Here is a 27,308-nt window from a genome sequence, read left to right as displayed (position 1 = left end):
AATTGATGAGATGATACTGACTTTGTAATTAAATTTTCATGAAACATCCCTTTGTAATGAATTGATGAGATAATGCATGCACCTAAAGGTTGTAATAACTTATAAGTGGTTATGATTATCAATGATTAGAGCTGAATTGTATGCTGGTGGGGATGCATTTCCTTGTACGTTGACATATGAAAATCCATGCAAAATTGCACACAAATGTCATTATACCTGAGATGACCTTATACAAAACAAGCCTTAAGGGTTTAATTTTACAATAAAAATAACAATCATTTAAGTATCCTATTCGCAAGGGATGGGCCAGCTGTACATGTCTGATCAATGATCACTAATCAATGGAACAAAATATTAACATTCCTAAATACAACATATATTTAACTTTTCTCAAAAAAATTTTTTACATATATTTAATAATATCTTATTGATAAAAATTGTAGTTCGTTATTTTTGGTAAATACTATATTTTTGGTAAATACTTTGTTAGTTTTACCATATATGTATTTGAGGAAAACTTTATTTGTTAAAAAAGAAATATGAGGAAAACGTTATATACGCAACTTTTTTTTTTTTTTTGACAAGTTATTATATGCAATTTTTTTTTTTGGTAAATATATATGATATATACGAGATATTGAAAAAGATATGGGCAAATCAATCTCTTTCCTTTGCGTTCTTTGTCCTTGTATATATGGTAAAACAAATAATACCCTTGTATTGCATGTAGTTTTAATTGCTTATATATATATATATATATATATATATATATATATATATATATATATATATATATATATATATATATATATATATATATATATATATATATATATATATATATATATATATATATATATATATATATATATATACTACTTGGGTGGGACGAATTGGACAATCATAAAAATATACAATACTTTTTGTAACCATCTACATATTGAAGGTTATACGTTAATATTTTTTATATATTTTTTTTTTTTATATTTTTTGTTTAAATTTGAGATCTCACTTCTTGTTGTTGCTTTTATATTGTAGAATGGACAATGAGTTGCTTCAGAAATGCATACTGTTTTTGGTACTATATGAATTGTCGAGACTCCTTACCCCAATTCATCGCTTACCTTTAAGGATCGGGGGTGAAAGTGGATCAGCATATATAACAAGGTGGTTAACAGTTCATCCTGGTTTGTTTAAAGAGCAACTAAGATTGGATAGGGATATGTTTGTGCGACTAGTCCAATTGATGATAGAAAAAAATTTATTATCGGACGGAAGGTTTGTAAAAGTGGCTGAACAAGTAGGAATTGGTCTATTTATATTGGCAAAAGGGGCATCTCAACGCCAAGCTGCTGACACATTTAAGCACTCAATATCCACAATTAGCAACTATTTCAGAAGGGTGTTGCAAGCATTGACAAGATTGTCATGTGATTTAATTCGTCCTTATCAAGATTTGGCCGATACACCACAAGAAGTACAAGAAAACTCATTATATTGGCCTTTTTTTAAGGTTAGTATGTTATTTAATTTTCATATAAATGCATTTATAAAAGCATAATTTAATAATAAAAAAAATTAATTTTTTCATGTGTTAGGATTGTGTTGGTGCTTTAGATGGAACTCATATTAGTGCAGTTGTGTCCGATGGTGATGGTCAACCGTTTCGAGGACGTAAAGGAACTAAAACTTGGAATGTACTAGCCTCATGCTCTTTTAATGGGTTATTCACATTTGTTAATGTTGGATATCAAGGAAGTGCTCATGATATAACGGTGTGGAGAAATTGCTTAACTGATCTTAAATTCGAATTTCCACACCCTCCTCTAGGTAGGTAATTCTTTAATATTATTTTCTTTTAGCAGGATAATTTATTCTAATAAAAATTTTATTTTCTTATCAGGAAAATATTATTTAGTGGATTCTGGTTATCCTAACACACTCGGTTATTTGAGTCCAATTAAAGACAAGCAGACAAGGTATCATATGCCGGAATTTCACAATGGTCCTCCACCTCGAGGAATGCTAGAACATTACAATTATCATCATTCTTCATTGCGCACTACAATTGAAAGGTGTTTTGGCAACATTAAGGGGCAATGGAAAATTTTGAAAAACATGCCACAAATGTCTCAAACATATCAATTATCAATCATCTTATCAACGTTTACTCTTCATAATTTTATCCGATTGTACACTTTAGGGATACCAACTTCAGAAAGATGTGCAAATGTTGAGCCTAGAGCGGAATACTCCATATTTGATGAAGGTAGGAAAGCTCAGATGGATATAGTACAAAATCAGATAGCTGAACATATTTGGCAATCAGTTAGGGACATCGAGGAAGAAGATCATCATATGGACGTTGAATAATAAACTTAAATAGTCATATGCAATAAGAAGCAATCCTTGTAATAATTTATGATTATAATAAAGTTATGATTTTATTCTTATTATTATTAGTTTTATTGTTTTGGTATGTTTGGTTGTAAAGTTAGGCAATGAAATTAAAGGCAGTATCCCTAAACCTAATATCATATACAAGTATATCAAATACATATTCCCATAATATATAGGCCGACCATTTTTATATACGATATTATGTAAATTTAAATGGTTGGCATAATATATTATTGTTATATATACCAACTATATAAATTACAAAAATAGATTATTTTACCTAATATATCTATATATATATATTAAATCAGTAAAAATAATATCTAAATCAGTAAAAATAAGTTCATTTCAGTAAAAATAATTTCAGTTTAGTAAAAATAACTTCAGTTCAGTAAAATAAGTTCAGTTCAGTAAAAATAATTTCAGTTTAGTAAAAATAACTTCAGTTCAGTAAAATAAGTTCAGTTCAGTAAAAATAATTTCAGTTCAGTAAAAATAAGTTCAGTTCAGTAAAAATAATTTCAGTAAAAATAAGTTCAGTAAAATTCAGTTTTAATCAGTAAAATTCAGTTTTAATCAGTAAAAATAATTTCAGTTCAGTAAAAATAATTTCAGTTCAGCAAAATTAAGGTGAAGTGAACGGGGCCTAAGTACTACAAAAAAAAAAAAATAGTTATTGTACATAATAAAGTGGCTTCATGCATCAACAAAAGATGACTTACCAATAATAAACTGCGAAATGAAAGTAGCTTGATTATATGTGCAGATGACTAAGGCTGCGTTTGTTTTGACGGAAAACAAATCTAAAGGAAAATGAATTTCCATGAAATCCATTTTCTGGAGGAAAACTCAAATTTGGTTTAGTTTTCCTTTGTTTGTAAGGAAATTCATTTTCCAAGAATCCTATTTTCCTTTGTTTGTTTGGAAATTTATTTTCCTTTTAAAATAATTTTCCTTTTGTTACTTAATATTGTTTGTGAACCTAATTTTTTATAAATTTGAACCTAATTAATTTGATACATGAATAAATAACAATCTTGAAACTTTTATTAATTAAAAGTATATGATTCGGGCTTGTTCGAATCACTACTCCAGATAAAAGCCTATGTAAAACTTGAAACGCACCAACCCAAATACAAGTGATCAAAAGAGTAGAAAATTTGTATTTATAACGTAACTCATATATAAATACAAATTTTCTTATCTTTTGAATCTTATATGCCCTGTATCATAATTAATTTGAGAAATGTGAACAGAAGAATCAAGTGATCAAAAGTTATTAATAAGTACTCAAAAGGATCAACTATGGAAGTATGTACACTGGAAAAAAAGCTACCCATCATATATGCAGCTTGGCATTAAACAACAAACATTTCAAATAACTGCATAGGTAACTCGACACAGAGCTGATGTAGAGTATAGATGGGGTACCCAGATAGATAAGTACACTAGTAAGGTTCAACATTGAGCATTATCTCAGAAGCTGCAGTTGACAGGCTTAAAATTAAAAAGAAATTAGAGTGGAAGCAGCAAGCAGACTTTAATGTTTATAGTCTTTGACAAACTTTTCGATCCAAAGTTTGCGTAGTGGCAAGCTTTTTGTCAAAAATGCTTTAGCAAGCATTTTGCGCTCCACCAAGTGATCAAAAACCGCAACACGCATCCCTTCTTCAATGTCCTCCATCTTCATAATTTCGTCATAAAGCTTCTCCACATCAATTTGATTGTTTGAAAAAAATTTAAGAGCACTAACCACTTCTTGAAGTTGTGCTGAAATGTGTTCCATTTCCGATCCTTCGTCAGTTCGAGACCTCTTTCGATGTGGCCTTAAGCCCGACGAGGTACCACTCTCAGCCTTACTCTCAGCCTTGGAAGGCACACTATCAATAGTCATACTTGGTTGTCCACTTTCCATTGAAGCATCAACATCGATGTCGGAAAATGTCTTGGAGAAGTTCCCCCGTGCTAAATCTTTACCCACTACTATAGCCATCTCCTCATACATATCAATTTTTCGATTCAAAAACTTTTCATATTTTGGATATTCCTGCAAAAATAAAACGTTATTAGGGTCATCTAATCCACACTAGCAAAGCGTAAGCTACTGGCTAGCAGTACTCATGTTAGTGTGTCATATGCACGCAAACTGAAGGCTATAATCAATATATGCTGGTGGTTCAGTAAATGTGATCTCTTGTTATAGGTCATTGGTGCAAATGATTTATGAAATTATTCATCGTTATTTCTAGCTAGCCCCCTTTATCTTTGGACTGATAAGTCGACATTATTGCACAAATACAGCTATATATGGAGTATATAATAAAACTTAGCCTTAACATATACAAGTACTATATTAATACCACACCATTATTTCTGACATGTACAAACTTTAAATCTGCAGTTGCAGATTAAATTGAGCCAACAAAATAAATTTCATTAATCTGCATCTGCATTCTTAATAACTTATCATACTTACTGATTTATTGTATAGTATCACAATATTGGAGACTATCAAAGACATGTAGCTTTATTGTTCCAGGTGCACCAGAACACCTACACTGCACTCACCAGAACACCACACTGCACTCACCACAACACACACACACAAGCAAGAAGCAGCGCACCACCATCACAAACATTATCCCATTAATATCTACTAAACAAATCAACATGTTTAGAAAAGGTGTTAAAACAACACTACCTTAACATAAGTAGCATATGCTGTGGGAGATGCTGTCACCACCTTCAAGTTATCGTTCCATCCAAACCCGGAGTTGTTTCAGACTGTTGATATAGCCACCCATGCATTCCTCACAGTTTTCATATGATTCTCCACATGTTCTGAGGTGCAATTGGTTTGAAACTTCTCAGAGATAATCTTTGCAGCAGCCACCAAAGAACTTGTTCGAAAAGTATTATTAGGCCGGTTTCCCTTTTTAACTTCTTCGGCTAAAAAGTTGAGTAATTCCTATGACATGTCCTTTGACCAGCGAAAGTTGGCCTTTTTCTCTTCTTTTATAACATGGAAAAATCACTTTAGCATTGGAATCTGGAAAAAGAAACAACATAGTAATCACGCATGCTATAAAACGCTCTCAACAACATAATAATCTGGAAAATCTACCCTGTTGAAAAAGTAAACTCCAGATATAATATTAGGTATCAAACAATTTCCACATTTCCACCATAACAACATATAAACTTTAAATATGAAGAATCTGTAACAAACATGGCATATGATTGATCCTACAAAGGAAAGAATGAAAAGACAACATAAGAAAAATGTGTTATAGAATATAAAATATATAATTAGTGAACTAATTATCTAAAGATGAAGCCCATCAAATTCGAGCCTTCTTGTATACAGTCCACATCGCCGTTGCAATGGCATTTCTCTTCCTTTAAATTTGTTGGTTTTCTTGTCACTGTTTCCCTCGAGTACGTGCTTCGCCCATGTGTTGTAAATCTTGTGATGTCATCTCTACTTCAACTTCTCTTGTAATTGGGTCATTTGGGTCAACACCTCTAAGGTAGTTATGTAACACACAACATGCTAGAAGTACATCTACTTGGGTTTCATACGGCCAAAATGGCTCAGCATCCAAGACACGAAATCGCTTCTTTAATACTCCAAATGCCCACTCCACAACCATTCTTAGCGAGGAGTGTCGAAGATTAAATAATTCACGTTCATTCTCGGGTGGATTGTTGGTATACTCTTTCAAGTGGTAGCGAGTACGCCTATATGGAGGCATGAATCCTTTACGGTCACCATACCTCGCATCAGCAAGGTAATACTTTCCTACAATTTAAAGAGATTTTTCATAGTTACTAACTTATAACCAATGCATAAAAGAAACCATACAAAAAAATAATCTTAAAGTACCTTTAGGAACCTTAAATCCCCTTTTGAGCGCATCTTGCAAGACCTTTGAGTCATGAGCAGAACCTTCCCAACCAGCCAGCACATATGTAAATTTCATATCAAAATCAACAGCACCTAGCATACTTTGGGTTGTCCCACCTTTTCTACCACAAAATCGACCTTGCATTTCAATTGGGACAGATGCACGTATATGTGTCCCATCTATAGCTCCTATATATGAAATCCTCAAACCAAGGAAAAAACCTAGGGTTGTTTTGAATTTCAGATGGAAGAGGAGAGGCTTGTGGTTTGACAAATTCAGGGTACAATTTAAGGATGGCTTTAAGAACAACATGAAAGTAATGATGTATGGTCCAAATTGATCGGAAAAATCTTCCCCCGCTACCCTAAATCTTACATTATGCCCTAAAATGTATAAAAATATCATTACTTGTTCTTTAACACCTATTCGAATATTTTCTTTCAAAAGTCCTCTTTCAACTAGAATATTACGCAAATTGAAAAATGCTTGAGGCCTTATACGAATCTGACCCAAACAATGAGTATCACCACAATACAAAACACTATTAACAATCTCCGACCTCAGACTATCTCTATTAATATAGGGTCGCCTAATTATTCTTAGCCTTCTTGTTTTAGACCTATGCTCGTTAAGAAAAGCAAGCGCGTAGGGAATAACAGCAGCCATAGCGCCAATAACAATGCCTTTAGTATCATTAGTCATCTACATCAATTCCATCAAAAAAACAAAAGGTTAAGCATACTTATATGTATATTAATTCGATAGTGGTTTTTGGGCAAAGTTATACCTTAGATGATTTTTGGGTAGACAATCCACGCTCCAGTTTCATAACTAATACTAACCTGAAAAAAGAAAATTATGGTGATTGATGGTATTATCAAAGTGATCAATCTAACTCAACGGCTATAACATACAACAACAATTAACAAAACAACAAAACAACAATTGATCAGTATTGGTGGGACAACAAATAGACCTTGACCCCACTGGCCAATGGAGGAGATAGTAGTGTTGATAGGACAGAAAGACTCAGACCAATCAAGAAGGACAAAGTATCCCCATAAGACAAAGGTTAATTATTTTAGAACATGTATCCTTATTAGAGACAGGGATAGTGTGTGGGCAGAGGAGGTGATGATTACAGGTGGGGAAGGTTAAACCAAAGGGACAGTGAGTTCCCAAAACACTCTGTTTGGGCCCTAAGTGGGGAGAGCTAATAGGAAGGGTTGTGACACAGTCGGCATAAGAAAGGGGAGTAGGAGTAGTAGCAGACATGAGAGAGCAAAGAGCACACACAAACAGCGAGCTGAAATCAATTAATAACAGAAATTGATACCAAAGCCCAATTAACAAAACAATTTTCAGTACCAGTAATGCCTCAATGAACAACAACAATTAACAAAACAACAATTGCTAAATTCTACGAATATATACCAATGCCTCAATGGCTCAATTAGCAAAGCAGTACATGAATTTTCACCAACTTCATACAGCAGCACATCATTGCACATACAAACAGCAACTTCATACATAAGATAACAACAATTGATGGACAAAGGTGGAAAATGTCACCAGATAACAGAGTTCTGTTCGGCTGCATTTTCCAACCGGAGCTTGTATCTATTATTACACTAGCCTTACTGAAGCTCCATATGACCCCAACAATCTAAACAATTTTCAGTACCAGTAAACCACAATTACCCATCAATCGAACCACAATAGCAGAAACAATTTTCAGAACCATAAACCAAGATTACCCATCAATCGAACCACAATAGCAGAAATAATTTTCACTTTTTCAGTACCAATGAAACCACAATAGCAATTGATTTTACGTGCAAACCCTAATTCCCAAATCAATAGCAAAAAATCAACCAAATTCCAGAATTCTTCATTATTACTTCACTTGTTCTTTAATACAGAAGAATATTAACAAACCCTAATTAATCACAAACCTAACCTAGAATTTCGAGAGCAGTTGAATCAAATAAACCAGTTGAATCCAATAAAGAAGCAAACAATCAAAGAAAGGAAACAAAATAATTGGAAATTACCTTGTGATAGCAGATCTTGAAGCAGCGAGCTTGAGGATGAGAGAGAGAGAGAGAGCAGCGAGCTTGAGGATGAGAGAATGAGAGCAGCGAGCAACGATGGAAAAGAGGAATCCCTTGATTTTTTTGGGAAAATATTTGGGCCTCAATGGAAAAGTATTTTCTAGTGTTATTTTCCATTTTGTGGGACAGTCCAAAACAAACAATAGAAAATAGGAAAACTATTTTCAAGGAAAGGCTTTTCCCTTGAAACAAACAGAGCCTAAGAGAATGTGGTACTGAACAAACAATGAGCTGCAACTAACCTTCAACCTATTATCTTCTTTAAATAGAAGTCGTCATGAGAAAAGTTCATGAAAAGACATGTTAAAAACCCAAAAAATTTTAAATACTTTGTATAAAAATTGAATAAAAACTACGGAGTACGAAGTATATTTAAGCAATTATATTCCATATACTACCTCCGTTAATTGTTATCTGCAACTTTGGGGTATTATTTGTGAGAGATAAAATATTCCAAAGTTGCAAATAACAATTTACGGAGGTAGTAAATAATTAACCAATTATACAATAAAGAAAGTGTGATTAATAAAAGCTATAATGCTGATGTCTCCAATAAATGTAACAGGTAACATTTGTCACACATTTTAAAATTAAGGAAATTATGCGTACAACCTTCGTTATTTTTTTAAAGCTATAGTTAGGATTGTGCGGAGTTTAATAAAATTAGATGTTAGTTGGGTAGATCAGGTAATAAAAAAATCCTAAGAAAAGATGGTAAAGTTATTATTTTATTGAAAAGTAAAGTGGTGAGAAAGGAGTGTGGACCATTGAAGGAGTGAAAAATGATAAAGTAAGACAATATGGATCACTAGTAGGTAAAGATACATTATTAAATTGTAATGGGTTTTTAAAAGAGAAAGTGTAGCTTTAAAAAAACGGACAAAAATAACAAGTGTAGCTTTTAAGGAAAAAAAAAACGGAGGGAAGAATACTACAGTATTATACTCCATAAGACGTTGTCAAAAAATAAAAATAAAAATATTATACTCCGTATGAAACTGCATTACACTATGGTAGGGGAAACGTGGTAGACTTGTTAAGCAATCAGATCTATTTGGGGGGGAGGGAAGTTAACGATCAGATTCGTCCTATTTTGATTTTAATAAGACTAGCAATTTTAGGTTTTCTTTTTAAATCGATGTAATTAGTCAGTGATACATACACGCAAACAAGTAAACATAAAATTAGGTTGAAACCATTAGTCTTAGATTATGGTAATTGTAATCTAAACCTTCTAATCAAACACTAGATAATGGTAATGGTTTAGTTGAATCCGTTTCCAACCCAATAAATACTCTTACCAAACATGCTCTAAATTTATAGAAGACCATCATTAACAATTATTTTGATATCAAAACACCATCAGTCCACCGGGAAAATAATCAGTATATTTCTATCTTTTTTAAGATAAAAGGTAAAACCACTTGATCATTTAATTTTCTGCTGGAAATTACATAGAAGTTTAAGAGTATCACATTATGTACTTATCAAATCATACAATATATGAAGAAGTATTGAATAAGTTGTCTTACGTTTCTGGTATTTCAACAATGTATTACTCCCTCTTTTTTTTTATTTTTTTTTTTATTTGTATTAATTGGAAATGCACAAAGTTTTAGGAGAGTAATATAATATTGTGAGTTGATAAATAAATTATTATAGTAAAAGTAAGATGGGGACCAGAAAAGAGAAAATATGTGAGAGAAGATATATATTTTTATTATTTAAGTGGGGACCATAGAAGAGAGAGAAATGATAAAATAATTTGAGTGAGGTTTAAAGTAAAAGAGAAAAATGATAAAAATAGTATAAAGTTACTAAATATAGAAGTGATGCATTAAAAAAAAAAAAAAAAAAAAAAAAAAAAAATCGGAGGGAGTACTTCACAATCTATAGTCTAAACCAGCTCCGTACTTCCAAGCATCAAGATATCGCTTCCATTGAAACTTCATCTTGGAGGGGAATTTGTTAATTGAAGACCTACGAAAAGCTAAGCGATCAAGATTGAACAATCAAACCACAAAAGAAGTAGATGAAATACAGTTAATGTGTACGCCTCATCCATGCAACCATCAGGTCATTATGAAATATAAACTCGATTAGTAACAGCTCATAATACTTACCTAATTAAAGGATCTACAAAGCTTGAGAGGAATGTGTAATAACCAAGCATAAAGAAATGGCCGGACCAATCAATCAGCACAGGAAAACCAACCTGAAAACATCAAATAATCGAATGAGTTTGAATGTGAAACTGACAAATGATTAATTCTGAGTACCATTATTCCTTAAGCATGTTTGTGCAACTGTTTTTGTCATAGCAAAGCAAGCAAGCCCTTTAAATGTCTGTGTCACATATCCAAACTACAGTGCAATATATATATGGTTCAAACTAAGGGACTGTTCCGATTTACTGAACTGAATTGATTGGAACTAAACTGAACTGAACTGATTGGAACTAAACTGAACTGAATTAGCAAAAGAACTGAACTGAACTGAACTGAAATTAAGCTGAACATAACAGGTCCTAAGTGGACAACTTCCTGCACATGCCATAATTAAGCACGGAAATACTCAGTAATTGTTTTATTCGATTTTAACATCTGTTTTGGAGGGTCTTATTATTGTATTTTTAAAAGTAAAGTATAATCTTTTCCCTGATAAAAAAAAAGAAAAAAAAAAAAAAAAAAAAAAAAAAAAAAAAAGAAAGAAATTAAGTCCGAGGATGTTGGCAAAGAGCTAGTGTGAACGGGTCATATAGAATACAGTACAATGCTACTATTAGGATTTCACAGGCAGTAGAGCTAGGTGCCAGTATCAACATTCTATACTTCTTCCACATTATATCTCTATGTTTGGTACAAAGTTTAGAAGTTAAGTTTAATAATATGTGAGAAAGGAGTTACTCATAACTTACCTGCTTGAATATGGAAGGAATGATGAGAGGTTTAGTAAGCATGACCAAACCCAATGTTTTGACCAGGGGTCCAAATTGAATGACATCCTGTCCAAAAACATTAACCTTAATGTTAGAATAATCAGGATGACCTAAAAGTTTTATGTCTAGAAGCTAAGTATATTAATACGTGCACACAGATATCAGAAGAGCAGCGAAAATGAAAGAGACAATGACCTGAAGAAATGGTCTCAAAACAGGATCACCAAGCTTCTGTAGATTTTGTACAATGTCACGATAGCAGAAGAGATAAATGTTCTAATTTAAAATTGTTGTAGAACAAAAAAAAAAAATATCTGGATCATTTCAAGAAACATGTAAGCTTTACCTCCATACTCTGAAAATTAGCATGAAGTAGATCATTGATGAAAGAAGGCGATACATCAGGCTGTTGTTTTGCTGACATTGCTCTTTGAAATAGCCAAGAAGCACTTAGATTGGGCTGCAAATACATATTTGACTTAATATATGCTGAGATAAAAGTCTATTAGAGTGTCAAGTACCACTTACCAAATATGGATTCAGCAGTGACAAGCTGTCCGAGTCAAGAAAATCGCCCTCAATTGCTTCGTATATTCCTGATGGCACAGGATAAGGGCTTATTAGATGAATTAGCTAATCTAGTTTTACATGAAGTTTAAAATAAAATCCAGTATCATTCTGAGAAAAAAAAAAAAACAATTATAATTTTCATGCTTTATAGGTTACGCAGTAATTTCTTGTGGAAGACTGGAAAGTATACCAGACGATAATCTCTCAAGGTGCCTGGTCAAGCTTCCAAAACCACCAAATGAAACAGGGGATTGAATACCGCTAGCATCACCAAACTGCAGAATATAGTTTAGTAATGCTTGAAACCATATAATCCATGGAAGGGTTTTGAGTTACAATGTGAAACACCTGTAGAATACGATTAAATGCAGCTGGTAGTGGACTGCAATATCGCAGTGAAAAAATCAGAGGAGAATGACGAAAGAAGAGCATACAATTAGTAAAATACTCATCGATAAGAGGTTTGCAAGAAATATAAGTGTGTTATTCATGTTTATTTCCATGAGATTGGAACTATTATGCTTTGTTCAGGAATTGATTATATTCATAAAGAGATACTTATGCAATGAAATATATACTTTAAGAGAATATACAGATCATGAAACAAGTTATTAGCACTTATAAGTTATAAATTACCTGTCACGATAAGTAGGGAATATGCCATATACAACTCTCATAAAATCGAGGTCATCCAGAGAAACTCCCTATCAAACAACAACAAATATAGAAAAGTCATTGTAATCAGGGAAGAAGCATGACCTCATAATTTACGCAAGCAGAACCACAGAATGTTCATACATTTTGTAAACAACAGAAACCAAATTCAGGATAAATATATTCCAAGACATATTCAATGAAGAGCCAGAAAAGCAGTAAAAGTCATATTGCATCACAGAAACATTGATATTGTTTTGACTTTTGAGAGTCGATATTTTCACTTTATGCCAGAGAAACACCGGAAATATTCAGCATTTTATACCAAGACCCGGGAAGAGTTATAAACTTAATTAAGTTTCCATCTTAAATTGTCAAAAACAAAGACGTGTAAAATGACATGAATTCTAACTAGAAAACTGAAAGGCACCAACAGCAGATTTAAGTTTACCAAGTTCAATGAGTAGAAAGTAACAAAGAAAAGGTCAACTTTTCTCTAATTCAGAAGGCCAAACGCAAGAAGTGAAATAGGATATTTAATCCCTCAATAAAGATACAAGATTATCCATTTCACCTGATAGTTTGGCATCAATTTCCAGTAACTTTCTAAGAGATCTTCCAGGGTAGGGCATCCTGGCTGAGGATCCATATAGGTAAACATGTAAGTTGTACGATCCATGGGACCGGAACCAGCTGGAAACGCCTGCAGAATGTACCACGATAGTTTAGGCGATGGAAATTTGCAGGAAAAATAAAACCAGCTGGTTAAAATGCTTATTTCTTTTAAGGGAGATCACCTCCCAAAACAGTTGCACTTCTGATTGACCAATTTTCTGCACTGTTGCACTGCTATAGATGACATCACTTGTGGTGTTATTTGTAAAGCCACTTGCACAGGAACCAACAACAACGCAAACACCATCTGGCTTCCTTCCATTTCGTATCTGTAACTCAATAGTAAGCCACATCATCAATTAGGGAGAGCCTGAAAGAATTATTCTAAAAAAGAAGCATCTGATAACCTGATCTTTCTTATTAGTCAAATTTTGCAAAGTTAAAAAATATAATGATCAGTTAGGGAGAGCCTAGAAGAAATAATCACGAGGATACTAAGGAGTAAGGATACATAAAAGCATTCATGTGCTAGAAATGTGAATTATAATGAAACTAAAATACTAACCTGTCTTGTGATAGGAGAAAAATTTCCCATAGCATCAATGATTAGGCGTGATGATAAAATCTTCTCTTCAGATACTTGCAAAACCTACAACGCCAGGAACAACAACAGTGAATGATTTATAGCGGCATAAATCATGTATAGTAAATGTCCACTTCACTCTGATTACAATCCTTTTAGAAGATATAATGGTATAAAGTTGCTCAGTAAGTGAAGGTGACTACCAAAAGTCAGATTAAGCTGAGATCTTGAGCTTACTGCTGAATCATCATATACACATATGCTAGATACACTATAACCCTCCAAGATAATACCACCAAGAGACCTGAAGCGTTCCTTCATTATCTCAATCAACTTAGCTGGCCTGCATTTTTTTAAGGAGGCGGGCAGAGAAATAGAGGACAAGATTGGTCAGATGAGTTGCATCAGTTAAGGACTTTTCTCATATTCTTCCAGCTTTTTTTTTTTTTTTTTTTGTCTAGGAATAACAAAATGTAAGAGATATTCAAACTAGAGAAAACTGTCTGCACTGTGTACACATAGAAAATAGGAAATTTGATAACTAAACCATAAGATTAAAATTTTTATTAAAAAAAAGGATAAATCCTGCTTTGGTTCTGCACCAAATACCAAGAATTGGCTTTCCTTTTCTTTTTCGGTAGCATGGTCCTTGGTCTTCATGGATAAAGGACCAGTGTGCCATACAAAATTGAATAATATATCCTAGCCTTAATCAATTTACCAATCAAAATTGCTTCAAATTGCAAAGTTTTTTAGTGTCCCTGGCAAACTCTTGAACTGTTATTAGATTAGAAATTTAGAATACAGCAAAGACAGTGTATTATTTGGATAGTATGTTACATAGAAACTGAGGAGACTTTCACACTAGCTAGTGTTGAAAGCTCAATTAGTTCTACTACTTTAGCAATTGATCATGAATGGGATAAGGGAAAAGTTTGATTTGCTGATGAATGCTAGTGTTATCTGTTATTAGTAAGGCCCTAATTTTCTGGGTGTTGACCCTGAGTAAGAATTCAAGCTTTGTTTATAAGAAGTATTTTGGAAAAAATTTGCAACAGAACCCCTTTGGTCAGTCAAGATCATGTAGACCGGAATGTGTAATGTTTGTTGACCAAAAAAATACTGCACCCTCACCAGACAAAAGAAATTTTGGGGAGCTTTAATATGCTTATTCAAGTATAATGTGTTTGGAAAGAGGATTCAAAGAATAGAAATGGAGGGAGTGTTATGAATCCATTTTCCTCTATTAGGATATGAATTGGAGGAAGGGAAAAAGAGGGAAATGAGAGGATCCATTTTCCTTCCCTTTATAAAGGACTATTTTCTACCAAAGTCCGAAATAAATTGGAGGAAATACACATCCTCTTTCGGTTTTATCAAGTCTTCCCTCTATTTGCTCCCCTCCCTTTCCCTCCAGCATAAGTATCCAAACACATCAGTAGGGATCATGTCATTGTCTACCATTATCTTAAGTTTACAACAAGGTTTCTTGACCAATACAGCAAGTTTCTGTTCTCATAAGTTCATAAAGCAATCTTCTCTTCTGCTTTTATTAGCTTCACGAAGAGATTTTTATTATTACCAATTTGACAAGCATCACATAATATACGCAATTGGATAGGACTAACTTACGAAATTCCAGTATTAAGAATGTCCTTGACCCAAATCTCACCCTTCTCTTCAAATCCACATCTATTCTGCAGAATCGATCAAGTCAAGGAGAAGAAAAACATAAAAGCAATGTCAAGATCATGATATAAAAAGTTTGCTAGCCAATTTTGAGCCTCGTGAAGGAATTTAAATCTGCCAGAAGCAAGCCTTGACATGCAAGAAGTATGGTTCAGAACAAAATTGATTATGTTTTGGACTATATTTACAAATAGACCTACACCCTAGAGGTAACCGCAATACATGATAATCAACATCTTTGAAATTATTAGTCCAAATAAGAAAACTTTCAAGAGCTTGATTATTACTGAGTAATTTATAAAGAAACTAGGAAACTCACAGGATTAAATTCTGCAGATATAGCTTGTTCAATGTTATCTTCATTCAAAATGCCAACTTCTACAAGTTCCAAAAGCTCTTTTCTTGAAATATTCCATTCTTGTTCTCTCTATTCACAAAAACTGAAGTGTTAATAAGAGCAAGCAGACTTTCACTCCTAAACACTTGCTCAATCAAAGATTTCATGCTATACCCCTTTCAGTATATTTCTTTCCACAATCCCGACCTTAAGGCGTTTGGCACACAATGCAGTGGCAATGAAAATTCCCAAAGTACCTCCACAAACTATCACATCAAAATTCTCTACTGACTTCCCAGAAGTGTCATCATGCACAAAAGGGCCTGTAACACTAGTAACTACCTGTGGTGGTTTAGTTACTGCAACATCAAGCTTGACGCGTTAAACAATCATATCCAATCTCTTCAATAATGTACCATATTAACATCATATCTCTATTATACAAATGATGATCTGAAGTACACTACTGTCACCTGTTTCAGCAGAGCAAATGTTTGTCCATAATTGATCCAACCTCTTCAAAGCGGTATAAGAATACGATCCTCCTGCACCACCAGCTTCTGTTCCTACCGATATGCTTTCCATTATCCTCTGAAATCCAATAAAACATCCAAGCTTACAACAAGATACTAAGACCTATATCATCAAAAATTAAGCTACAATATAAGGACTAGTATATTGCCTTAGATCCGGTTCTGTTTACAAAACAAAATTAATACTTGTATTCAATAAAATAAGTTAGTATAGTAAAAATAAGTCCATTTAGTTAAAGTAAGTAATATAAGCTCAGCAAAAACAAGTTATTTGGCAGTTTCAAAGAACAAATATAATAGCGAATCAGCAAAAACAAGTTTTAATCAGCAAGAATAATTTATCTTCGGCCTTATACTGACATCTAAGCATAGCATACCTTAATACTGAAGTCTAAGCACCATTTAGGCATGATACAAATAAACAAAACAAAACCCGACGTGTAACATTGTAACCAGAATTTACAATCATATGAAGAACTTGACATCAAACCAAGGTATAATAACTTAGTACAGATGTCTGAATGTAACATGTAACATGTAACCCGACTTTATACACTCATATTAAACACTTAACATCAAAGCTACGGTATAGCTTAGTACTGATGTCTAAGCACAACCCGAACATGATAAGAAGCTATGATACAATGCTCTACATGTAGATGTAGCATTGTAGCCCCGACACATTGTTTAACCCCGACATGGTTAAAAATACAATACGGAGTACAACTTAACAAACAAATTTTAATAAAATAGTTGTATCGTGTCTATCCTCTTCCTCGAGTCAAATCATGAAATTCAATCCAAATTACTTCACAAATTTAAAAAAAAAAAAAAAAAAAAAAAAAAAAAAAAAAAAAAAAGGAAATAGTTGGGTTACTTGAGTTCTGGTAGGAGATGATTGCGAGCACTTAACAGTAGAAGGTCTCGAAATCCGTGGAATGGAGGAATGGAGTAAAGAAGAGTGAGAAAGAAAGACGCCATTGAAGTGTTGTTGGCATTGTAATTGCTGAAATTGGAGCATTCTCATTCTCATCTTCAAACAGAATCACAGAATTCGTGTTTCTGGTGTTTTCCAACGGTATTAGCATAACACACTCTTCAGCGCTCCACATACTGACACGTTGTTGATTCTCTATCGGATTATGGGGCTCAATTAAAAAAAATAAAAATAAAAATGGGTACCACTACCCGGTTTCTTGACCCGGAACCAGCAACTGCTGGATCTGAATCTAGACCCACATAGAAAAATATGAATAGTGTCAAATGTCAAGACTGGTTTTGGTTAAGTAAAATAGGAACAAGTTGAATCTTGTTCAGGGTAAACAAATTAAGAATAGGTTAGAATTAGTTGTCAATCTTGTCATTCTTTAATTTTTGGAATAGAATCATTTAAATATACAACTATTAGGATAAAAACTATATCGAAGTGTTCATAACGCATGAAGAAAGTAAATCAGTAACATAATGTTAAAACAAATACCAAAAATATCACGTGTCACATTATGGTGCTATTTTTTTCCCTTTCAACATTCTTTATACTACCTCCGTTAAATATTAATTGCAACTTTGGAATATTTTATATCTCACAAATAATACCCCAAAGTTGCAACTAATATTTAACGGAGGTAGTATCAACTATTAAGTCTACAATTTCAATATATTTGACTAAAATATTTTATAAATGTAATATCACAATAGAAAATATCATAATGATATTTTACCGTTCTGTCATTGTGATATTATTACTACTAGGTTAATTCTCGTGCTACGTGCTACGCACGGTTACTTTTAATAACCGTTATTAAATTATCATTATAATTAATTATTTTATCAATAAAAAATACAAAATATTCAAAAAATCATTGTTGTCAAATGTTGATCAAAATACAGAGTACGAATGCTATGATAGAGATGATTGTAAAATTGTTACGAAATATATTTGTGCGGATGTCCATTATACCGCCCTTGTATTATTCCAAAACAATCTAGGTTTAGGATTTATCATTCTCCAAGTAAACTCTATTAGTTGTACTGTATATATATGTATATATGAAATAGGAAATAGGAAATTTTGCAAAATAACACCACAAAAAAATTTGAAATATATAACACCAAAAAAAAAAAAAACCCAAAAAATGGATTTAACCACCACTTAACATATTTTTGGATGAAAACCGTTAGAGGGGCTCACAATATACACGTGTCAATAACCTATTTGTTAAAAAAAAAAAAAAAAAAAAAAAAAAAAAAAAAAAAAAAAAAACCAAAACCCTAACCCAGCCCAGCCCCACCATCGGCAACCGTGACCCCCCACTACCGACAGCCCAACCCCCAGCCGCCGGTAGGGCTGTACATCGGTCCAAAACCGGACCGGACCTGTTGGGACTTGTTGCATAATTTAATAATTACATAAAATCTCAAATTATCAATCACAAAACTACATAAATTCTATAAAGTCCCAATTCCCAAACACCAAAAATACAAACTTTGTAAAATTAACAAATAATCCATAAAATTACATAAAGTCTCTAAGTCTCAAATACTAGAAATACATAAATTCTCCAAAGACAACTTGAATTTTGACGAGTTGTTTTCCCTTTGATTGCGTGATTCACATAATGAGTCCACGAAAACAACTTCATCGTCTACATCGTTAGATTCATCACCTTGTACCTCTAAATAAAAAACAATATAGAATATATTAGAATATATTAATGAATGATAACAATGAAATAATAAATTTGGTGTAACAAAATTTCAAGTACATAAAATTAATACTACCTTTCTCTATTTCCTCTAACTCTTTCAAATTTTCTTCCACATCAACGATTAGCACTCCCTTAACTCTAAGCCAATCTTGTGTGCAAAGTAGCACTTGAACCATCTTCAATGCAAATGTATTACATAAATATGTATAAACAAAATCATATTTAGATATAAACAAACTTGATTTCATAAAATAAAAAGATAAAGATGCATTACCTTAGGAGTTAAAGAACTCCGAAATGAATCTAAAGTACGACCTCCCGTACTAAAAGTAGATTCCGATGCAACGGTCGACAATGGGATGGCTATTATGTCACATGCCATGCGATTAACACTACAAGAAAATAGTTTATTGGCAACAAGTTTTGCAACAAGTAAAATATTTGTAGCTAAAAAGCAACTTCCGCTACGTAAAATTTAAGTCCGTGATTAAAGATTGTTGCAGAAAAAAATAAAAATTCATCTCCTCTCCAAAAATTTCGTGTGGCAGGATTTGGCGAAAAAAGGAGTTATTTTTGGCCACGAGACTCTTGTTGTGAAAAAATAAATAAGTTATCGCAACAAGTTTAATTGTTGCAACGAAGTCGTTGTGTAAGATATTATAATTTTATTTCAAAAAAAAATAGATTAACTCTCTTCACGCACTCCAAAGTTCCTCACTTCCTAGTTCCTAAACACAAGGAGTGGAGCAAACCATTAGTTTTGTATTTATTAGCAGATTCTGGCGAGCCAAAAATAACAATGAAATGCCATTTAAGACCCTCGACAGTGGTAACATTCCCAAAAAAATGATTATTCGAAAAATAAACAAGAGAAAAAGTAACATTACTACTATTCCAAAAAAATACATAAACCACCAGAAAGACCTTTACTACTAACACCAAAAGCACAATCATAGCCAAATCTAGACCTTTTTTACTTTCTGTCGAAACATTATCTATTTTAGTTTCGAAAAGAAATACAAAATCAGGGGCAAGAGATGAGCACCACTTACGTAGCACTCGAATTGCCTGAGGGTTTCCAAACCCCCGGCAGTTCCAGCATAAGGTATTCATGGCTCTTCGCGGGGATGGATTTGCCCGTGACCCACTACTGAGAGACCCTTCACGTTCTATGAGTTCAAAACATCAATCTTTATTCTCTTCTTGCATTTCAGTGAGTAATCTTCCTTCCCTACCATAGTGTCAAAATGCCTTTTAGTCGGAGTATTTTCGACATTCATAGTCACATCCTCTGATGCACCAGCTAGTTGTAAAGGTCAGGGAATTTTGTTGCACCTGCTTAGGTTGAGTACCAAATGTGAACCCTGGTGCAGCCATATCAGAGCTTGCCTCGCCAACGTGACCATCAACAATAATATGTTCCACTGAAAATAGCAGGGGACTCGCCTCATCATTCGTAGACTTGGTCAAATTTTGGTCAGCTTGCACACCATTAGGCATCAGATTACGAGAGTCATTAAGCATTTCCTAGTGCTCCAAACTTGAGTAAACTATAAATACAGTCCCTAACGTTTGGTATAAGTTTGGTTTTAGTCACTCATGTTTCAAAAGTTTGAATTTGGTCCCTCTACCACCCCTTTGGGTGGTTACTTTGCTGACTGGACCAAACATTAAGGAGCTTGGGTGTTAACTGGACCAAACATTAGGGACCTTTGCTGCTGACTAGACCAAACATTAGGGACCTTGATTGTTTTTTTTGGAATTTCTTGCTGATAGACAAAACATTAGGGACTTTTGATGATATTATTACCATAATAACAAAATACTAAGCTGTTAAAACTTTAGGGACTACAATAAATGTCAAAAATGGAATTTTTAACAGCATAATAAACAGAAATTCTATTACTACTAAATATGTTAATTAACAGGCCATTCTCACCAACCCTCATCTTTTTTATCATCGGTTTCAGTGTCCCAAATAGCAGCTTTTGAGCAGCTCCCGGGGGCCCAGTTTCACTACTCCAAGTTCATTGTAACTCGGTCTGGGGGTTAAACTTTCTCTCAACTTCCTCAAAATACTAGCCTCTCTTTAAATTAATTAATACTAATTTTACATCAATATATAAACCTACTTTTTCTCTTTCTACTTTTATCCTAAAATCTAAACAAGTGGAATTTAATATTAATTTAATGATTAACTAGTGTAGGGCTGCAAACGATCCGAGTCAAGCCGAGTTTTAGTTTGTACGAGCTAAGCTTGATAAGAATTATTCGTGTTCGAACTATCTCGAGCTTGAACGAGCTTTTAAAAATCTTGTTCGAGCTAGGCTCGTTAAGAATTTGGCTTGTTCGAGCTTTGTTCACGAACGTACTCGTTTGCGTTTCAAGTTTGGGTTCGAGCTTAAACGAGTTTAAATCGGGCTTGATTAAATAAACGAGCCCTAATTTATTAATAAAAAAATGGTTTCCTTCTAATTTTAACACATCCATTTAATTTTATATAAGATATTTATATTCTTTCTATAGAAAAAGATAATGACGGAGTTTTCATGCTTTTACATGATAAAATAAATAGTACTTTTTACAACTATATATGAATAAAAGATATAAAAAATTGTCCAAGCTTTAATTGGGCATGAATAAACTTATAAATGGACTTAAACAAGCTGATCATGAACATTAGCGAGTCGAACATGATGTTGTTCAAGCTTTGTTCATCTATTTGACGAGCTTAATATTTTTGTTCAAGCTTGTTTCTTAGCTTAACAGACGATTTTGACCAAACTTTGACCGAACTTAAACGTATCAGCTCATTTACACCCCTAAACTAGTGATTGCTTGAATATAAACAACAACAATCGGTTCATATAAAAGTAGTTGGAGAAATGGAGAGAAATAATACAAGGCTGCATTTGGTGCTTCAATTTGTTGGGAAATGGGTAACTGATGACTAATTTGCTACTGTGGTTCGAAATCGCTACCTATGGTTAACATGAGTCCCTGACCACTGGGCTGTTGAGTTAATCACGTAAAATATGTGCGTTGTAAATATGTGCGTTGTATAATATATATAACCGATCAGTTTTTCAGCTGTTGGAACAATGATGCATAAAGTATTTTATTCGCAACTTATAAAGAAGTACTCAAAGTTTGTTATCGTGCACATCATATATCCTTCCGTGTTTATAGAAACATCAAAACATAACAGCAACTAGAACCTCATCAACAAGGCCAAACATAAACATTACCATTAAAATATGACAAAGAAAACTACATATTATCAACCGGAAAGCTCCCTCAACTAGCTCCATCGCTATCTCCAGAATCAAAACAAGGTAAAAGCAAGCATGGATGGATGAGTTGTCACAGTTTCTACAACCACATAAGCGTAGAAAATAACACAAACATTGGGTAGCCACAATTATGACAAAACATTTTTCTAAGAGAACACATCCAATATGATAATGGTGTAAAAGTCTATAAAGATGGACAATCACAGTGAAAAGTTATGTAATTAAGCAGAAAGATTAAGTAGAGTTGCAGCAATTATTAAACCCCTTTGAAAAGCTGCTAAAACCCAGCAGCAAGCCAGCAACAGCCTAAAATTCAGCAGTAAATTGCAGCTTCAAATAAAGAGGAATGAGCGTCCTTTTTTGCTTAGTTTTAACCTTGGCAAAGATTCGAGGCATCCAAGATACAAGTGAACAGCTGCACAAGTCAATCAGGACAAAAGCAGCTTTTGCTTGCACCAGGCATCAAATTATATCATTTTCTGTATGTAAAGCCATTTAAACACGTTCCATTTTAATATATAATTAATAATAACATAAAAAAGAGCCTACTAAACACATATAGCACATTATAACTTAGCATCTAATCCCAGAAACGCCTGTTTATATAGGTTTATAATCAATGAATTGAACCAGCCTAATTTTATTCCAATGTTGCATTTACTTTTTAGTCTTATATTCTCAAGATCAACCAACAATTATATATTTTTAAGAAAAATATATATGATGAATTAAGAGACAAACCCTCATCCCTTGCCACTCTATGACCAATTTGGATGCTCATTAACCTTTAAAAACATGATCAACTTAGCAACCCTTAAATCCATCCCTTCCATGACTCCAACTAAATTCAAAACCCTTCAAATCCAAGACATTTTTTAGAAAAGTTTTAGTCTCCAACAATCCCTGCCATAGTGTTCTACTGTTCTTCAAATATCCAGCTAAAAGATAACATTTCTTTTGCAGCCCCCTCCCCCTCTTCAAAAAAGACCCGATTCAAGTAAAAACGGCCCCAAAAAAGTAAAGATCAGTCTAGTAGCAAAACAAGAATATATGCACATTAGGCTACTGAAGCCAATACAAACAAACTTGAACAATCTTAATACCTAAGGAATAACACACCATAGTTAATGCAAGTAATTATACAAAAGGCTTTACAGCTTAGCTGCTCAATGAGCAACTGTCTGTTACTCTGTTTGTCACTTAGACATATACTCATACAGTGTGAAGCAGAGAGCAGAAAATACGCACATAAGACGGTGGAAATAAAGATGATTAGCCAGCACAACCATGGAGAAGTGGATGATAAGCTGGTGATGACAATGTTGATATAATCTGTGAAACAACAGCTGATATATGAGGAAAGAAAACTGGAACCACCCAACCCAGAATAAAAAGTAGAAAAATTCAAGAAAAAAGGACCATAAAATGCAAGTTTACAGCTACAAAAACAATATGTAACCTTCAATAAGGCTTGTTGTACATAAGGCTGCATCCACTGCGAGAGAGTATCATCAATGACTATAACAAGCTGGATGAAGATCTACAAGATTCCAAGAGTTTAATTATGAGAAGGAAATCGTTTTATTCACTTCCATATTTCCATGAGAAACATTATAAAAAATTTAAGAAAAGAACATTCAATCAAGAAACTCAAAAAGATTGATAGCTATGCATGGATTTGGACATCTAATTTTATGAAAGCATGAGAAAATGGGCCAAATATTAACTAAAGCCGTGAAAGAATTTACCACTGATAGTTTTATTATAAACAGAATCTCTATACATCAGATCTGATAGCAGCAACGTAATCTTCACTTTAATAACATTCCATGTAGTGCATGGCTTTCTTTGAGCATTAAGATGAGACAGAACAAAACTGGAAAACAGGGGTATGTCTGGTTGTTCAGACTATTAAAATTAAAGGGTCCTCTGAAGCATTGCTTTCATATTTTGTTAACCCTAGGAAAAGGTAGAAAACATTCCAAGTAGATTTCATTAGGTCATCATATAAGCGCAACTGGTGCATCTACAAGATCACTGTGTATCCTAGGGCTGTCGAGGCCTAAGCGCCTGATGTGGACCTAATAATACCCAATCATTCTTCAATCTTAGTGTACCTTTTACCACATTTTAAGGGTATCTTTTCACCATAATAATTATAATAGATAAATATATTCTAAAATTCCTATCTCAAAAATTCTTAATATAACCAGTACGGAGTACTATACTCCTTTCACCTGAAGGTTGAGATAAAATGATCTTGTCTGAGCTTTGCCTGATCTAGTCAGTCCTAAAATGCTTTATTCATTCTTACCGATACAGTAATCTGGTACTCTGGTCTAACTATAAGTTCACCAAAGTCAAAAACAACAATAACATACGAAGTATATTATTTTATATTAAAAAAAGAAATAAAAAAAAAAAAAAAAAAAAACACCAGATCTACTCTAGTCCAGTGACTCCAGTCCATCGGATACACAAGTAATTTTTTATGGTCTACTGTGACCTGATTTAATATTTAGTTTGGTTGGATATATTTCAAAGAAAAATGTAATAAAGATGTGAACCAATACAAAGGAGCATAGCATTAATAATTAGTCCGCTCTTCCCACCCCTCCAACCCACATAAAGAGAAAGAGGCATCTAAGATAAAGGCGTATGAAGAAGGACCAAGATAGGAAGTTTCACAACTAAGAAGCAATGTGTTTAAAGAGAATTCTTTTCAGCAAAAAAAAAAAAAAAAAAAAAAAAAAAAAAAAAAGAAAAAAGCCTTTTGAATAATATCCTCAACCATGAAAATTTCAAAATTGTAGAGCTATATGGACTTTAAGTTACAAGATAACTAACCTGGCAACAATGCTTGTATAAGAGATAATGTCAACCAAAAGTTATTAGCACTGCCTGCCCGCTTGCTACAAAGCGAGAGCTGTTGATGTACTTGGTTAAGATAACAGAAAGAAAATTAAATGAGCTGAAGTACACTTGTACTTCTGATGCCAACTCAACTGCAAGGCACAAGCATACAGAACATGAAAATTCCCTCCTCTATAGCTAGGATTCCAGTCAAAACTTGAATGAGAAATTGGTCTCCAAAGTCCAAACAACTCTGAATAATCTGATAAAAGCACCACGATGTGGATTTTGACCCTGGTGCTTCAAGCAGAGATCATGTCTCTCTGGCTAAAATAGATGCTTCTTGTGCTGATGTTGTCTCAGCTAGATAATGGAAAATCTTTGAAGCCTGAAGAAATCAGTTCAAGAGACCAGTATATTATGCTATATGTTGTATATTAACAGAGATAAAACTTGAGCTAAGCTGATGTAAATGAAGAGGGGGGAGATGAGGAAGGAAAACCATCTCTCCCCCATCTATATAATGGCTTGGATGCAACAAGCAAACAAGAAGACGAAATCCTATACCACTTAGTACACAGCTCCTAATCTGCAAAAGCTTTCCTAGGCAACGTAGATATCTGGACGAAATACAATTGAACTGGAAGTTGGTAAAGGTAATGATGACATGCTGCGTAATTTCCTTCGCTTTAAATAATATATAGATTTTAAAATACACAGAAAAGGAGGACATCAAAACTAGATAGAAAAAAAAACTGAGAATAAGGTTCAAGAAAAATTAAATAATAGCTGGGTGCAGACAACAGCAATGTGATCATATACATTACAAACAGCTCAACTATTGGTATTATGACAATGAATAAATAGCATCAGATTGTTAAACAAGATTAAAGAGGCCCATTTCTTATTTCAAGAAGAAAATGGGACAAAGAAGTAATTCAAAGATAAGATACATAATTTTTTTTTTTAAAAAAAAAAAAAAAAGGTATTGAGCTATCTCAAAATCAAAGGAAACAATTAGAGCTAGCGCTGGTTGACTATTTCTAGAAACTTCAGAGTCTACACCGTTTGCTGAGCATCTTGCGGGTTCTAATAATCATCAGTAAGTAATCAGTTGAATAAGAAAAATATCCTGCAAAATAGTATGCCATGGTAAACAAAGCCCACAGCTAATTGCTAATTGCCAGATAGAGAGGATGGGGGGGGGGGGGGGGGGGGGGGGGGGGGGGGGGGGCTCTATATTTACATGTAAAGCAGTTTAATCCTTACCTACAAGAGTTTAGAGCACAACACACAACATTTAGCATCATACACCAGGACTAGTGTGTTTATGACAGTGTGCATGACCATGTTAGCTGTACCAACTAATTAAACAAGGACAAGAGAGATTGGTAGATAGAAGAAACAATGAATTTGCTGCAGCAAATTTCCCACCATTGGCATTAAACATCTTCTTGGGAGGGGGTTGAGCTGGAGCTCCTTACTTAGCGTTACTCATCATCCACAGCTCCAGAGACATCACATCAGCAATAAAAGTAAACAAAACAAAATTTCATCTTAAAAAAAGCCATGACAAACTCAAGATATTCGTGATGCAATTCTTAACAGTATTTTGATGCCGTATCCTGTGACAGGTCAGTTTACCAACATTAAGAGGTAAGATCAAGAGTATGTGATGGTACGCCAGCAACAGCCTAGAATTCAGCAGTAGGTTGCAGCTTCAATTTAGGAGCAATGAGCACCTGCTTTTTAACCCATATAGCAATACGTTTGCTTAGTTTCACACTTCCAGTGCAAACTTGATGTGTAGAGGGGTATGAGGCACAATCAGTATGATCAGGCAAGGAGCAGATATGAAACTAACAGCAGATTTTTAGAAGCTAATCAAGCATAACCTAAACTCAGCAGCAGCAACACTTAAATTAGAAAATTCAATAGGAGATAGAAGAAAAAGGAAGTTCCAAATCAGAATCTAAACATGGAATCCAATATGATGCCTGTGTTTTGATTAGCAGCATTGCATTACCAGTCACCAAGAAGTAAGCACCACTAAAGCAAGAAATATTGAAAGGCTAATTCTTTAAGCAAGTGTGAAGATATTGAATGGAAGTGA

The 27,308-nt window shown here is 33.6% G+C and overlaps 4 protein-coding genes and 1 long non-coding RNA gene across 5 annotated transcripts; 1 reads left to right on the top strand and 4 right to left on the bottom strand.

The window, feature by feature from the left end:
* The first annotated feature begins 1,039 nt into the window (after positions 1–1,039).
* LOC110704285 lies at positions 1,040–2,373 on the top strand. Its single transcript, XM_021882076.1, has 3 exons — positions 1,040–1,513; positions 1,599–1,830; positions 1,904–2,373. The coding sequence occupies exons 1-3, from the start codon at positions 1,040–1,042 to the stop codon at positions 2,371–2,373; spliced, it is 1,176 nt and encodes a 391-aa protein (XP_021737768.1).
* Positions 2,374–3,716: 1,343 nt separating this feature from the next.
* LOC110704317 lies at positions 3,717–5,820 on the bottom strand. The gene is made up of 2 exons (XM_021882106.1): positions 5,102–5,820; positions 3,717–4,447 (listed from the first exon to the last, which is right to left on the bottom strand). Exon 2 carries the CDS (start codon positions 4,403–4,405, stop codon positions 3,941–3,943), a length of 465 nt encoding a protein of 154 aa, XP_021737798.1. The 5' UTR covers positions 4,406–4,447; positions 5,102–5,820; the 3' UTR covers positions 3,717–3,940.
* A 2-nt stretch (positions 5,821–5,822) lies between these two features.
* On the bottom strand, positions 5,823–7,840 carry LOC110704284. The gene is made up of 4 exons (XM_021882075.1): positions 7,743–7,840; positions 7,096–7,150; positions 6,287–7,010; positions 5,823–6,202 (listed from the first exon to the last, which is right to left on the bottom strand). The coding sequence occupies exons 1-4, from the start codon at positions 7,838–7,840 to the stop codon at positions 5,823–5,825; spliced, it is 1,257 nt and encodes a 418-aa protein (XP_021737767.1).
* On the bottom strand, positions 6,917–17,881 carry LOC110704316. Its single transcript, XM_021882105.1, has 19 exons — positions 17,219–17,881; positions 16,282–16,399; positions 15,983–16,167; positions 15,791–15,898; positions 15,415–15,479; positions 14,020–14,125; positions 13,765–13,848; positions 13,382–13,528; positions 13,159–13,287; positions 12,567–12,634; positions 12,279–12,312; positions 12,121–12,205; positions 11,889–11,956; positions 11,707–11,820; positions 11,556–11,591; positions 11,340–11,426; positions 10,546–10,637; positions 8,363–10,402; positions 6,917–7,150 (listed from the first exon to the last, which is right to left on the bottom strand). Exons 1-18 carry the CDS (start codon positions 17,372–17,374, stop codon positions 10,306–10,308), a joined length of 1,779 nt encoding a protein of 592 aa, XP_021737797.1. The 5' UTR covers positions 17,375–17,881; the 3' UTR covers positions 6,917–7,150; positions 8,363–10,305.
* Positions 17,882–22,047: 4,166 nt separating this feature from the next.
* On the bottom strand, positions 22,048–26,372 carry LOC110704315. Its single transcript, XR_002507903.1, has 3 exons — positions 25,190–26,372; positions 23,802–23,882; positions 22,048–23,674 (listed from the first exon to the last, which is right to left on the bottom strand). It is a non-coding gene; the product is annotated as an uncharacterized LOC110704315 (long non-coding RNA).
* Positions 26,373–27,308: the final 936 nt, after the last annotated feature.

Source organism: Chenopodium quinoa, unplaced genomic scaffold, assembly GCF_001683475.1.
Source record: "Chenopodium quinoa cultivar QQ74 unplaced genomic scaffold, ASM168347v1, whole genome shotgun sequence".
Classification (NCBI taxonomy): Eukaryota; Viridiplantae; Streptophyta; class Magnoliopsida; order Caryophyllales; family Amaranthaceae; genus Chenopodium; species Chenopodium quinoa.
The sequence above is the reverse complement of the archived record's forward strand: the minus strand, read 5'-3'. Positions and strand labels throughout refer to the sequence as shown.

Coding starts and splice junctions, on each gene's coding strand:
- LOC110704316 (XM_021882105.1), bottom strand. CDS start 17,374: ATGAGAATGAGAATGCTCCAATTTCAGCAATTACAATGCCAACAACAC. Junction 16,400..17,218: donor CATCTCCTACCAGAACTCAA/GTAACCCAACTA, acceptor ATTGGATTTCAG/AGGATAATGGAAAGCATATC. Junction 14,126..15,414: donor ATTCTTAATACTGGAATTTC/GTAAGTTAGTCC, acceptor AAAAAAATGCAG/GCCAGCTAAGTTGATTGAGA.
- LOC110704285 (XM_021882076.1), top strand. CDS start 1,040: ATGGACAATGAGTTGCTTCAGAAATGCATACTGTTTTTGGTACTATAT. Junction 1,514..1,598: donor TATATTGGCCTTTTTTTAAG/GTTAGTATGTTA, acceptor TTCATGTGTTAG/GATTGTGTTGGTGCTTTAGA. Junction 1,831..1,903: donor ATTTCCACACCCTCCTCTAG/GTAGGTAATTCT, acceptor TTTTCTTATCAG/GAAAATATTATTTAGTGGAT.
- LOC110704284 (XM_021882075.1), bottom strand. CDS start 7,840: ATGTATGAAGTTGCTGTTTGTATGTGCAATGATGTGCTGCTGTATGAA. Junction 7,151..7,742: donor ATTGAGCCATTGAGGCATTG/GTATATATTCGT, acceptor TTCTTTTTTCAG/GTTAGTATTAGTTATGAAAC. Junction 7,011..7,095: donor CTACCCAAAAATCATCTAAG/GTATAACTTTGC, acceptor GAATTGATGTAG/ATGACTAATGATACTAAAGG.
- LOC110704317 (XM_021882106.1), bottom strand. CDS start 4,405: ATGTATGAGGAGATGGCTATAGTAGTGGGTAAAGATTTAGCACGGGGG.